Source organism: Falco punctatus, assembly GCF_963210335.1.
Source record: "Falco punctatus genome assembly, chromosome: 15".
Taxonomy (NCBI): Eukaryota; Metazoa; Chordata; class Aves; order Falconiformes; family Falconidae; genus Falco; species Falco punctatus.
The window spans coordinates 19,366,045-19,378,951 of NC_137595.1; the positions used below are offsets into that span (position 1 = coordinate 19,366,045).

The 12,907-nt window shown below is 40.4% G+C and overlaps 1 protein-coding gene across 2 annotated transcripts in view; it reads right to left on the reverse strand.

Annotated features, from left to right (window-relative positions):
• The window catches only part of COL4A6 (collagen type IV alpha 6 chain), a 140,892-nt gene that overhangs the window by 82,426 nt on the left and 45,559 nt on the right, over window positions 1-12,907 (reverse strand). For both annotated transcript variants that reach the window (XM_080365825.1, XM_080365824.1), the window contains exon 3: window positions 7,080-7,163. Coding sequence is in view for 1 of the 2 variants with exons in the window: in XM_080365824.1 (XP_080221950.1) it covers window positions 7,080-7,163 (84 nt within the window). In the remaining variant the exon portion in view is untranslated. The remainder of the gene's footprint in view (window positions 1-7,079; window positions 7,164-12,907) is intronic.

The following is a 12,907-nucleotide window of genomic DNA, read 5'->3' on the forward strand; positions in this document are numbered from 1 at the left end:
TATAGATAATCCTCTTCCCAAATCAAATGATGGCATTTTATTTGTTTAACCAGAAGGGGATTTGAACACAAATTAGACATAATTTACATATGTTCCATGACCATTATTGACTAAGGGTGAAAGTACTGCAATATTGTCAAAATTGCAACACATCAAAATAATTTAAAACAAGCTCTTACATTGACATTTGGAGGGGAAGGGTCTAGTTGCTGGCTGATTGCTAGTGTGCAGAAGCCTCGGTACACAGCAGCCTGCCTGCCTTCCTAAGCTGCTGTGCGCGCTCAGTTACGCTGCAGTCGGTCCACTTTAGAGTTCAACCCAAGATACCAGACAATCAGCTGGTATAGAAAGAATGATGAGGAAAGGAGAGAAATCTGACAGGCTGATCAAGTCTCTTACATGAGGTAGACATCACACAAAAGTCCAAGACTTTCATCTTCAGATACAACTAAAAGATACAGAGAGATAAACCACAGAAAAGCAGGTCAGGACAATAGTTTATGAGCAGTGCTTCCAGACACCAGTCAGAGAGGAGACTGTAGCTTCTTCTGCTCTAGACAGAAGAAATGTGAATTGTTGATGTGTAGACAGGAAAGAAACTGAATTAGACATATTTTAGAGAATGTCAGAAATTGATCATAACATGTCACGAAGAGACAAGTCAAGGATGGCATCTAAGACAGCTCATTGACTGAAAAGATGCTGGTGTTGACACAGCAAAGAGAAGAGGAGGAAAAGCAGGACTTCATTAGAAACAGGACATTGGCTTCCAGCACAGTGAGACATTTGTAAGGACACTCGTGCAGGTCTGATGGGACATATAGCTGATGGCAGAGGGAGACAAAAGAAAAACAGCTCACTATACTGAGACAATGAATGAATAAATAGAAAAACAGAAGAGAGGAATTGTGAAAGCTACCAGATCCAAGCCCTTGAGGTCTGGATACAAAATTTTAACCAAGTATTTTCAGGGACTGCAGCACAGCAATTGGACTGGAGGTTGCCTATAAAGCAAGGGGAAAGAAGAACCTACAATAAATCAGAGATTATGACAAAACATACATGTAGCCTCATCCAAAGTTTTGGGTTCTTTGACAACAGCAAAAAATAATCTGCTATACCTATTTCTAAGAGGAAGGATCCTATACACAAATCTTTGGGTGAAGGTAACAAGGAGAGAAAGCCAGAAAGCATGGCTTCACAGATTGTTTTAATCTGGATGATGAACTCACTGTAGAATTAAGCAAAATTTTGTCCCTACCTGAATTATCTAACCTCCTTTTCTAAGCTCACACTAACTAGAGAACTTGATTCCATGTTCCTATACATGAAATTCAGTGGCATTTGCTACTGCATGCTGTCTTGCTTGACCAAGCTGAAAGATACTACAGGAACCAGCAATTACGACCACTGTTAAATGGCCAACGTTTCTCAAGAACTGCTATAATGCAATAATCCTTCATTCTCTTGGATGTGAAAAGATCTTTATAAAAATACCTACCTAGTTTTCTCGGTGTTACCTCTACCAGGCTGATTATTTGTGGTTAGGTGAACTAAGACAACATTTAGAACTGGTCATATCTTGGCACTGTCCGTTTGAAGGAAATGTCAACATCTCATAGTCTGGTTTGATTTTAATTGATGTGGCAGGCCAGCCTGCAGGCCACAGATACTGAAATGGCATCACTATGTCCTGCAGTGCTTGTCAAGCCAGGTAGTAGGAAGTCACATAGAAACAGAGAGGAGTTTGAACCAACAGCTTAACAGAATTTTGTCTCCAGCAAATATGTTTGTGTAAAACACTTCTGCAAAAAAAATTCATTTTGTTGAGTCAAGACTTCCAAAGAAATTGTGTTTCATCAGGAAATCCCTAAACTGTTCCAATTAGTGTTTAACCAGCCAAAGCAGAATTCAGCAAACATTAAAAAATACACGTTGTAATTATTACAATTTCACAGCAAAGAAATGTCAACCAATCTTCAACTAATTATCACAAGAGAGGCACTTTGTACACCCAGTATTAAGTTGAGGGGATTAGTTCCAGACAAAAGTTAAACTAAGATCTCTTGCCAATGCGACATCAGTTTATGCTAGATAACAATTAGATTAAATCATCCAAAATTGTGACCTCACGTTACACTGTTCAGTGCATGGATATTGGGGATCCGTCTATCTTTTCTAGCTTGTTTGATTTGCAGTAATTCTATCAAAAACTCTTTTGATTGCCCACAGATAATTCACACTACATTTACTGTTATCATTGTAAGCTCAGAGAAAACCTGTCGAATATCATGTATCACTGGGTACACTAGCCTTTATTTCAGATAGTGACTGCATTTTTGAGCAAAATCTCCCAATCTTACTCAATCCCTCCTACTTACTGTGCTCTCCTTCACAATGCAGTGTAGCCTTGAAGTACATAGCATTTCTTTTGAGTAAGGCTAGGTCAGGAGACGGGGTCCACAGCATACCTGATGCACCCCAGTGGTCCTTCACTTCATGGGACCAGACTCAGTTTAAAGTGTCCCACCATGTCCTCAGAACCCTGACTCATTCTACAGACACACTCCTGTCCAAAACCAACAGTTGGTCAAAATAGCCTGTGTAGATTTTTTCTGAGACAGGAAAGAGGTTCTAAAATGCCATCAATAGTTTTCTAACTGATCCTACCATCATATTTTAATGAGCTTTAAAGAATACACGATGCATAAGATATATACACATTATTTGACATGATCACATATCATAGGAAAAAATAAAATATAATTGGTAACATCTAGCTCTCCCAATTTACAGCAATTCTAAGCTGTAAAAGCTGCCTGGGACAAGGCAAGCTTGTCTCTGCCAAGTACTTTGTGGAGCCTTTGAAACAATTTCTGAATTTTTTTCCTTGAAAATCTTTTGGTGGGGGAGGTGAGGACAAGACTTAAACAGAATGGAAAAATGAAAGATTAGTATCAGCTGAAGAGCTCCAGCACATGTTGAGCAAAGTTTAAAACAAACGCTAATGTTGTTATAAATTCCAAGATAAGTGAACAGGCATCATCAGGAGAAGATATACATGCAACAAGGACTGTGTCTGCTAGTTTATCTTTGTAAGTGTTTGAAAGCAGATGACAGTATATAAAAACAAAAAAGCTAACACTATCATAAACAAATGTAAATGAGCTGCAAAGATGAAATGGTGCAGTATGGCTACTATATAGTGCTTCTTGAAACACTGCAAATAAGAGAAAATGCTGGCCCGGTCACTGCTGACTTATCTGCAGTGCATTTCCTAGCAAGACAGCCAGCAATACAGCATGAAAGTTTCAAAGGGCATCATGCCTGCCTATAAAATGTGGATCAAACAGGAGAAAGGGGAGTGAAAAACTATTATTTTTTTTTTTAAACACAATAATTTCTTCTGACAGTCCCAAAAATATTCTAGCTGCAGATCACCCACCTACACAGGAACTATACACCTTAGAAATCCAATCTTTCACTAGATAGAGACTAGCATCAGAATTTGCATTCACTTCCTCATTTACATCATAATTTAATATGGTTGCTTTTTCCACCTTCCCTCTTGTGCTTCAGTTTAATACAAAGCACTTTTTCTACCTATCAGTTGTTGTTCTGGAAGAGGACTGTGTATAAGACTTGTATGCAGAAGTGGGTTCAGTAAGTTTAAGTTTGTGCTCGGGCTGTCTCCCCCAGAAGATTGCATGCACCAGGGTACATTTGGGTAGCTCAGCTACAACACGGCAGACTTCCTTTTGAAATTGCCTTGTTGTACTAGTTTGATAGTTGGTATCTCAGCTGGTCAGAAGAACGGGAGCATGGACACAGAGATTTAGAAGTCCAAAACATTTACCTAGAAACGTCAGCTGTAGGTAGGGGCTCTCACATTCTCCGTGATGCTACCTGGCATTTTCTTTGCACAGCATTATATTAGATTTCATATTAAAGTCAGTATAAGCTCTAACAATGCAGTTTAGGGAAACTGAACAACCATATCCAAAATTCCTAGATTTAGAACTGGCCAAAATTAGTTTGGTGGGCTTATCTTGCCATTACATTTACTCTAAAACTGTCATATGACATGTAAACTTAACTAGATATCTTCCTGAGCACTTTAGTAAGAGCCATAAACTCAGTTTAATCTTCCATTTCACCTCTAAGAAAACCTCCAGAAAAGGTCCGAGCTGAGATCTTCAGTGACGGTAACACTCCACTAAGAACTGGCCTTCTGTACAAATCCCTGGACTGTTACCCATGATTTTTTACAAGATAAGAACTGATAAAGCGGGGAGAATGGCTGAAATGTGGCTCAGGAGTTTTGCCATTGAATTACAGAGAACCAAGCTTTTCATTAATTTATCATTAGGTACAAGGACCAATTCTGAATCACTGGCTAAGATGAAGGATGTTTCCATAAAAGATTTCTCTTTGTGCAGACTTCACAGTAAACTGGACCATGTTAAACTTCACTGACCACCCTAAAATGGGTATAAGCTAGCAGTACAGCTTTTAGAAGTTAATGCAAGCCATTGGGACAACCAACAGAAATGAAATTTTGCTCTTGTAGGAGATACGCCTTACCACAATCCTAGAAAAGCTCTCTAAGTGGCTACTAGACACTGCACCACCCTTCCTTCTAAAAATCTATCTCACAAAACACTGACTCATTTTATAGAGATAAGTTTTCTACCAAGCTCCATCTTAAAGATAAGGAGGTTATACTTTGTGATGGTTTGATGGAGTTAGGGAAGTTATTTTCTTTGGGTTTTTTGTGGTTTTGGTTTTTTAATACCTTGCATATGCACTAAAAAGTGCAAAAAAAGAACACGGGACATAGGGGTTCCACATGCCTACTTCCTATTTCTAGAAATATCTTTCACTAATCAGGCAGTGAGTCTTTGGCACTTCTGACATTTTTATTGCCTAAATATATTTTTTAAGTATCTGGTCAGAAACAAGTGCATCATAGCTGGATCTGATCAGAAGTGCACCCAGGGAGGAGGACATTTAAGGACACTGTCTATATTATTTTCATTGAGCTGTCAGTTTATTGTCACTTTTATTGTGTTTTTTAGCTATTTCTTTCTTTTAAAAAGAAAGCTTAGCTTTATTCTGATGTGGTTAATTGTGCAAAATTGACAGCTGAAACTTTTTAAAAAAAAAATAAATAAGGATACAGGGCATTGGCAAAGTCCTGTCTCTCATTTGCCTGTTCTGAACTTAAAAGTTTTTGCAGCAATGGAGGAGAAGCTAGGCAGGAAGCCAAGGAATTAGCCTCAGGCTGTACAGTCTCCTCCAAGAAACAAGCTGTGCTGTAGGACACATAATCACACCATTCCCTTTCCCAGTTCAGCCAGTCACCTCCTTATCCTCTGGCAGGACTCAGGTAGCTGCCTGCAGATGTCCAAGAAGGCGTCAGCAGCGCTCAGCATGGCTTGATGGAAGTAGTGTTGTAAAAGGAGAAGATTACCACTTCTAGCAGACAGTTTACTCCACGGACAGGTCTCGGTAAGATGGAACACGTGTTTGAAGGACTGAAAATGCCTACCGACACAGGTCATGTAAGAAAGAAGCTAAAAGCCAAATGAGTTCTCAGGTCAGCAATGAAAACAGCCTAAAATCTTTGTGACATCTTAACAAAAGAGATGCCAAGAGCTCAAACTGCAAGGTCAACAGTGTTGTGGCCAGTTCAAACAATCAAGTTGGACCCCGGGAATGTAAAGAGACAGAAGAATGATGCTCATTGCCATCTAAAGGTCAAAGCATTTACAGGATATTGTGTTCCAGAACCAAACTAGGTCTGTCCCTTACTGTAACTAATCACAAAAGGTATTAAGCAATTAGCTTTAGCTCATATTCTAGGTCATGATGAGAACTTCCTTGCAAAGTTCTTCCGCTTATCTGTTTAGACATGTTTTCACTCTGCCACACGATGACTTGAAAGAAGTTTTGTACTTTCAGAGCAAACATATCATCAGTTATCAATTAAGAATTCATGCTCAAGTCTGTCTGCAATTAGGGAAACATTTAAGCCCATGCTGACACTAATTTCTAAATAGCAACATTTTCCTAAGTTCAGTCCTAGAAAGTGATGCCTTGAATTTACCCATACTGTGTCACCGAAACACACAGGGGAAAAAATTAGGATTGCCAGTGTTTAAATATAACTTAATTTCTTTTGTTTTGCCTTAGAGAATGACTTTTCAATATGATTGCAGCAAGAATAACTGCTTTATTAAACAAGAAAACTCGTACTGTCTCCGTTCTCCTTAAGCCCTTCCAAGTTAATTCAAGCACCTACAATGCAGCTCTTTCCTCCTTTCATCTCTGTAAGCAAAATCTGTAAGATTCGTTTTGATATATGCTAAAATACCTCAGAGACCTTAAGAGAAAATATTAAGTAGATTGTGCCTGGACAAAAATTAACATTATGATTGAAAGCACAGTGAAGTCAATAGCTCTGCATTATCTTGATGCAGCTGGTTGTTTCCTGTCTTAAGGTAAGAGTTATAACCTTTTCATACAATAAAAACAAATTAAATTTTTTTACAGAAAACCTGCTTAAATGTTTGGTTGCTTCAGATGCAGACTTCCAAGAGAGAGGCTTCAGTTAAACAGAAGACTTTCTCCAAAGGAAATGCATACATTCATTCAGAGTTATTGTTCCTTCATAAGCAAACACCAAGTCAAAACCATTGCCACAAACAAACAGAAGCTATTACAGTAAGGACTGGGCAAAATCTGTACTGGAAGCCCACACTACTTTGATTTTCCTTTGTAATTGTTCTAATCTACTTAAAAAACATCTGACTTTTTAAACTAAGGCTTAGATCACATAAAGAAATGAGATTCCATTCAAGACTCATTGCAAAGCTAGCAATTTGTAAACCTTTAGAACAGCTTTTGAAATCTTGGCCATGGACATTTGAAATGCAGCTGGTCTTCATTATTTCTCTTGTTTCATGAAGTCATTAGATTGAGAAATACATGTTAACCTGGGGTTTGTTTATTTATTTATTTATTAAAAGACTGATAAGAGATACAAGGACAAGATGTCTTAGTGAAAACAAACTTACCCGCGCACCCTTCTCTGGAAAACATTTGCATCCAGCGGTGCAATCACGACCTCCACATGGCCCACTGTAAGACTTCTTTCCACCCTATTAAGAAAAAAAAGAAAGAAGAAAATTTAATTTCGTAACTATTTGTTGGCTGAAGAACTTCTTCAATTAAAACGCTTAACTAAAATGCATTTGTCATCTGAGTTTGCTGGGAAATAAGTCACAAAATATAGTTACATTTTAATTTCTCCACAATCGGGTCATCTTCAGAATCACCAAATAGACAGGAAAAGTTGGCTTAGAGATCCTTTGAGTACAGTTGGTGCTATTCTGCAAGGTGAAGAGTGCTTTCTAGAGCTACGAAACCCCACAAAACTAGCCGATGTTTTGAGATGTTCAGTATACTATTGGACTAGGATCACAATCAATAATTACAAATTGTGCCTCAGCCATCCTGCATACCCAAGTATCTCTACACCAATGAGAACTACCAAGAGAAATTTAACTTTGTGATCCTTGCACATTTCTAAGACCAAGTAGCTGCACCCCCTGAGCCACAAGAACAGAGAAACTCTTGGATAAAAGAAGGTGGTATTTTTAACTAAGAATAGATATATAAGGAAGGCAGTAGGAAACCACCATGGATTTGGAATTAATCTGAAAATACATATTCTGAATTTGCTGCACTACCATTAGTTATTTCAAGGATAATTACAATATTTATGTAAATCTGAAGTCCCTATATGAGGAACTGATTTCCCAGCTAATACAGATTGTGACAGTACGTGCAAGTCAATTACATGAGTTTAGTTCAGAGTTTGACCCACTCCCTCCCATGCTCAACAGGCTTGAAATACTCGACTGCCAAAAGCCTGCAACACTACTGACAACAGCGTAACAGTCATAGAAAAAAGTTAAGAAACTTCACCGTTCAATTTAGCACATTTAGCCACTGATTAAGAACACCCCTCTCTAAGGAAATTTTCACAGTCAAGTGTGCTCAGGTACAGTCCTTATGTTTTAGAACTATGAAAGGAATAAACATTTAAGCTCTCCATATCAAGATGACCAAACTAAGTGCTGAAACAAGTTCAGGCTAGCACTGAACATTTCCTTAGTAAAAGCATTCACAGAAAATATTTTTAAAGCCTTTAAAATTTCCTGACATCTGTCGGTAAGGAACGTGAAAAATGAAAGGCGATTCATGCAAGTTTCTCATGTACTTTTGAACTTCTTCACATCAGCTTTCTCAAAGAAAGTAACTACTTTGACATCACTTGGTAAGTTTTCTGCTAAAGATAAATCACAACCCCTCTATACACACTGATATTCACACCATTTTACAAAATTTAACACCTCTGGTTTTAAGGCAGCATCAAATGAACAGATACTAACAAAAAAACTTAAATCCAGCCTCCCATACTTCCCTAGCCTGAAGGGAGTATTATCTCTTGCAGCAAAATAGTCATAAAAAACTTCAAGCAATTCTAAGAGGCATCACATATTTAAAAAAAACCAAAACTATTTTTGTAGTTTTTGACAGTTTTGTTCAGATGAGATCCCATTAAATATGGGGCTTTTGGACTACTGATTAACATCCTAAGGTAGGACCTAACACAATACTTGAGCAGAACAGAGAAAGCGCAATACATTGCAAGAGAGGCATCGTAACAGGAAACACAATGTAAGCAATGCTGACTCTTGGCAGCAGGAAATAAAAGCAAGCTTAATGCAGTGAAGGTAAAACCAAAAAAAAAACCCAAAAAACCCAAAACCTCCAAAACCCCAAAGATGAGCAGAAAAATAGTATCTAGAGGTTATATAATAGACTGTAAGAGTATCTCCAAACTATCTGCTCAGAACAGGAATGATCAGCACAAACTTGAGTCTGCAATCATAGAATCATTTAGTTTGGAAAAGACCTTTGAGATTATCAAGTCCAACCATTAACCCAGCACTGCCAAGGCCACTACTAAACCACATCCCTAAGCACCACATCTACGGGTCTTCTGAACACTTCCACGGATGGTGATTCCACCACCTCCCTGGGTAGCCTGTTCCAATAGCTGACCACCCTTTCAGCGAAGACATTTTTCCTAACATCTAATCTAAACCTCCCCTGACATAACTTGAGGCTGTTTCCTCTGGTCCTCTTGCTCGTTATCTGGGAGAAGAGACCAACCCCACCTGCAATAAGGTCCCCCTAAGCCTCCTCTTCTCCAGACTAAACAACCCCAGTTCTCTCAGCTGATCCTCACGGGACTTGCTCTCTAGACCCTTCCCCAGCCCCTGCCCATCTCCGGACACGCTCCAGCCCCTCCACGTCCCCCTGGCAGTGAGGGGCCCAAACCTGCCCCCAGGGCTCGAGGGGCGGCCGCACCAGGGCCCAGCACAGGGGGACGGGCACTGCCCTGGCCCTGCTGGCCACACTGTTCCTGACACCAGCCAAGCTGCTGCTGGCCCCCGTGGCCACCTGGGCACAGGGCTGGCTCCTGCCCAGCCGACCCAGCCAGCCCCCCCCCAGGGGCTGAAGTCAGGCTGACAGGCCTGGAGTCCCCGGATCCTCCTTTCTGCACTTCTTGTAGACAGGCATCACACTGGCTAACCTCCAGTCTGTTGGGACCTCACCAGTTAGCCAGGGATGTTGGCAAATGATGGAGAGCAGCTTGGTGAGCTCCTCCGCCAGCTCCCTCAGTACCCTTGGGTGGATCCCATCCGGTCTCATAGACTTGTGCATGTCTAAGTGGAGCAGCAGGTCACTGACCATTTCCTCCTGGACTGTGGGGACTTCATTCTGCTCCTCCTCGTCCCTGGCTTCCAGCTCAGGGGCTGAGTACCCAGAGAGAAGCTGGTCTGGCTATAGAAGGCTGAGGCAAAGAAAGCATTAAGCACCTCAGCCTTTTCCTTATCCTTTGTGGCAATGTTCCCTGCCGCATCAAATGAGGATGCAGATGATCCTCTGTCCTCCTTTTGTTTCTGGTTTATTTGTAAAAACATTTTTTGTTATCATTCACGGCAGTGGCTAGCCCAAGTTCTAGCTGGGCCTTTGCCTCTCTGATCTTCACCCTGCATAACCTTATGACATCCTTATAACCCTCCAGAGCTGCCTGCTCCTTCTTCCAAAGGTGGCAAACTCTCCTTTTTTTTCCTGAGCTCCCGCCAAAGCTCTGTTCAGTCAGGCTAGTCTTCTCTCCTGCCAGTTCATCTTTTAGCACATGGGTACAGCCTGCTCCTGTGCCATTAAGGCCACCTTCTTGAGGAATGTCCAGCCTTCCTGGAGCCCTTGGCCTTTCAGAACTATCTCCCAAGGGACTCTGTCAACTAAGCTCTTAAACAGGCCAAAGTCAGACCTCTGGAAGTCCAAGGCAGCGGTTCTGCTGACCCCACTCCTTACTTTTCCAAAAATCAAAAACTCCAACATCTCATGATCGCTATGGCCAAGTCATCCTCCAACCACATCATCACCCACCACTCCTTCCCTGTTTGTAAATAGCAGGTCCAGCAGTCCATCTCCCCTGGTTGGCTCCAGCTGTGTCAAGGAAGGTCTCTTCCACACAATCCAGGAACCTCCTAGACTGTTTTCTCTCCACTGCATTATATTTCCAGTAGACACCCGGTAGGCTGAAGTCCCCCACAAGAACAAGGGCTAGCAATTCTAAGTTGGCCAGGGCTCAGCACATAAAAACTGGTCCCCATCTTAACAAACACACTGCTGAGAGGTCATTTCTGGCCATAAGTATTATTAAGACTTTAGGATCTGGTTCAAAGAAATTACAAGTGAAGTGCACCAAGACACCTTTTGCCATGATTACATGCATATTTTGCAGCATAAATCTGGATTCATTTCTGGCCAACATATACCTCTATTTCTGACAATTAAGCTTACATTTACATTCTCAGCAGATAGCTTTATGCCTCCAGGGAATGACACCATGCCTTTCCCAGACATTTATTCAACCTTAAATTCTTCAAAGATTTCAACTTTCAATAATTTTTTCCCCCAGATTATACTTTGTTACAACAGTCGTTTGCATGAGCCTTTGGGTCCTACTGTTCTGCCAATTCTAGTTGCCTCCTAAGAGTGAGTACTGGTAACAAAACTGTGTTTCATCACAGGTCCGGATTCCTCTAAGGTCACTGCCTTGCAACAGTTGCTGTCTCACAGCACTGAGGCGCACCTCATCAGAAATCCCCCATCTCTGGTGGTAATCAGGTCCTTCCCAGTGGCAGAGGACTGGGAAAAATGAAGTGATTCTTTCCATCCCCACCACTAGTGCTGCTCCCCCACAGTGCTGTTGTTTGCCAATATGGTTCTAGTCAAAATCCCACTGAAATCAAAAGAAATCTTTCCATTGAATATACTGGGAGCTGGATGAAACTCTCACTGAGGTTTACAAAACACTGAAAATATGTCCCTATTTTGTGTAAAATTGCATTCGCAATGTATTTCTACATCCCTTTTCACAGCACGAGGAGTCATTTTGCTCACTTGTGAATGAGAGTGTTTGGAAGGGAAGCAAACCAAAGCCAGTTGGCTCAAATCAGGTGTTACATGTCCTAAGCATTTTATTTAGGGGAAGTAGCTGACATCAGACACTCCAAAGCTACTTAAATAGCAAACAGCCATGTGAATAATATTTATGAATACAAATCTAAAGGCTGCATATAAGATACTAGGCCACCGTTTTCTCTTCTGAAAAGGTTTAATACATTTTTGCATTCAAATGAATGCATGCATAGATCATTCGAACATTTATAGATGGTAATTGAATGGGTAAACATGGGCCGTTCAATGTATTCAGGGAAGAGATTTTTTCAACTGCTCTGATATATATTTCAGATCAATGAATATGGCTCCTCAGAAACAAAAGGAATTAAAGAAATAAGGGTACTAGTTATAGCAGTAAGCGACCATTATAACTGAAATGAATTAAGCTATTTTAATTTCATTGGCTAGAAACAGACCAAGGTTTTCAAAACAGAAAACAAACATAAAAGAGCAGCAGTGTTAAAAAAATACATTCTTCTCTGAGCTTTAAATAGCTGTAAAATAAACCGAGTAACATACATACTGATTTTAATTGAGTTATTTCGGGCTTACATAAGAATCACTAGTATTTCAATGTAGGAAAATCCATTTTATTGAAGAAGTATTGATTTGAGCAAGAAACTATTTTAAAAAGACATTCAAAACCAAGAGTCAGTGCAAGAATGAGTTCCTTCTCCTGCTTCTGGTGCACCTCCATCAAGCATTTATACACAGTTGATTCATACAGATGGAGTGTCATTCAAATCTTTCCACTGACATCAGCTTGCTCTGGAGTGGAGCCAAAGACAGTAAAGAAACCTAACAGCTGTGATGCCGTAAGAGGTGTCCCAGACACGTTCATTCCAGCTTCTCTAGAGCAACACACAAGACCACAGAATAGCTGCAAATGATCTTAAAGGCCTTGCCTGCAAATCCACAGAAAATGGTACCTGCAGCACAGACAGGAGTAAACCAGCACAGGACTTCAGTGGGAGATTTCCAGGAGGCACAGCTCAAATGCATGAACTGGGACTTAACTCTGCACCAAAAATTCTGCATTTTAATTCTGTATCAAAGGATCAACTGCAGAAGACTTGAAATCTATTGGCTGAAGACAATGATTTCAGTCAGCTAGAAGTCTGTACCCACAGGCAGCAGAGGAATGAGATGAGGGCACATTTTGTCAAAGGACAGCTGAGAGGTTAAAACCATCACCTTTAACATGAGCAAGTTAAAGTAGAAGTGGCAGCAGTGGGAAAATAAATTGGAAACTGTTAGAAAATTATAGATTCCAAGAAATGCCAGCATGCAAAAT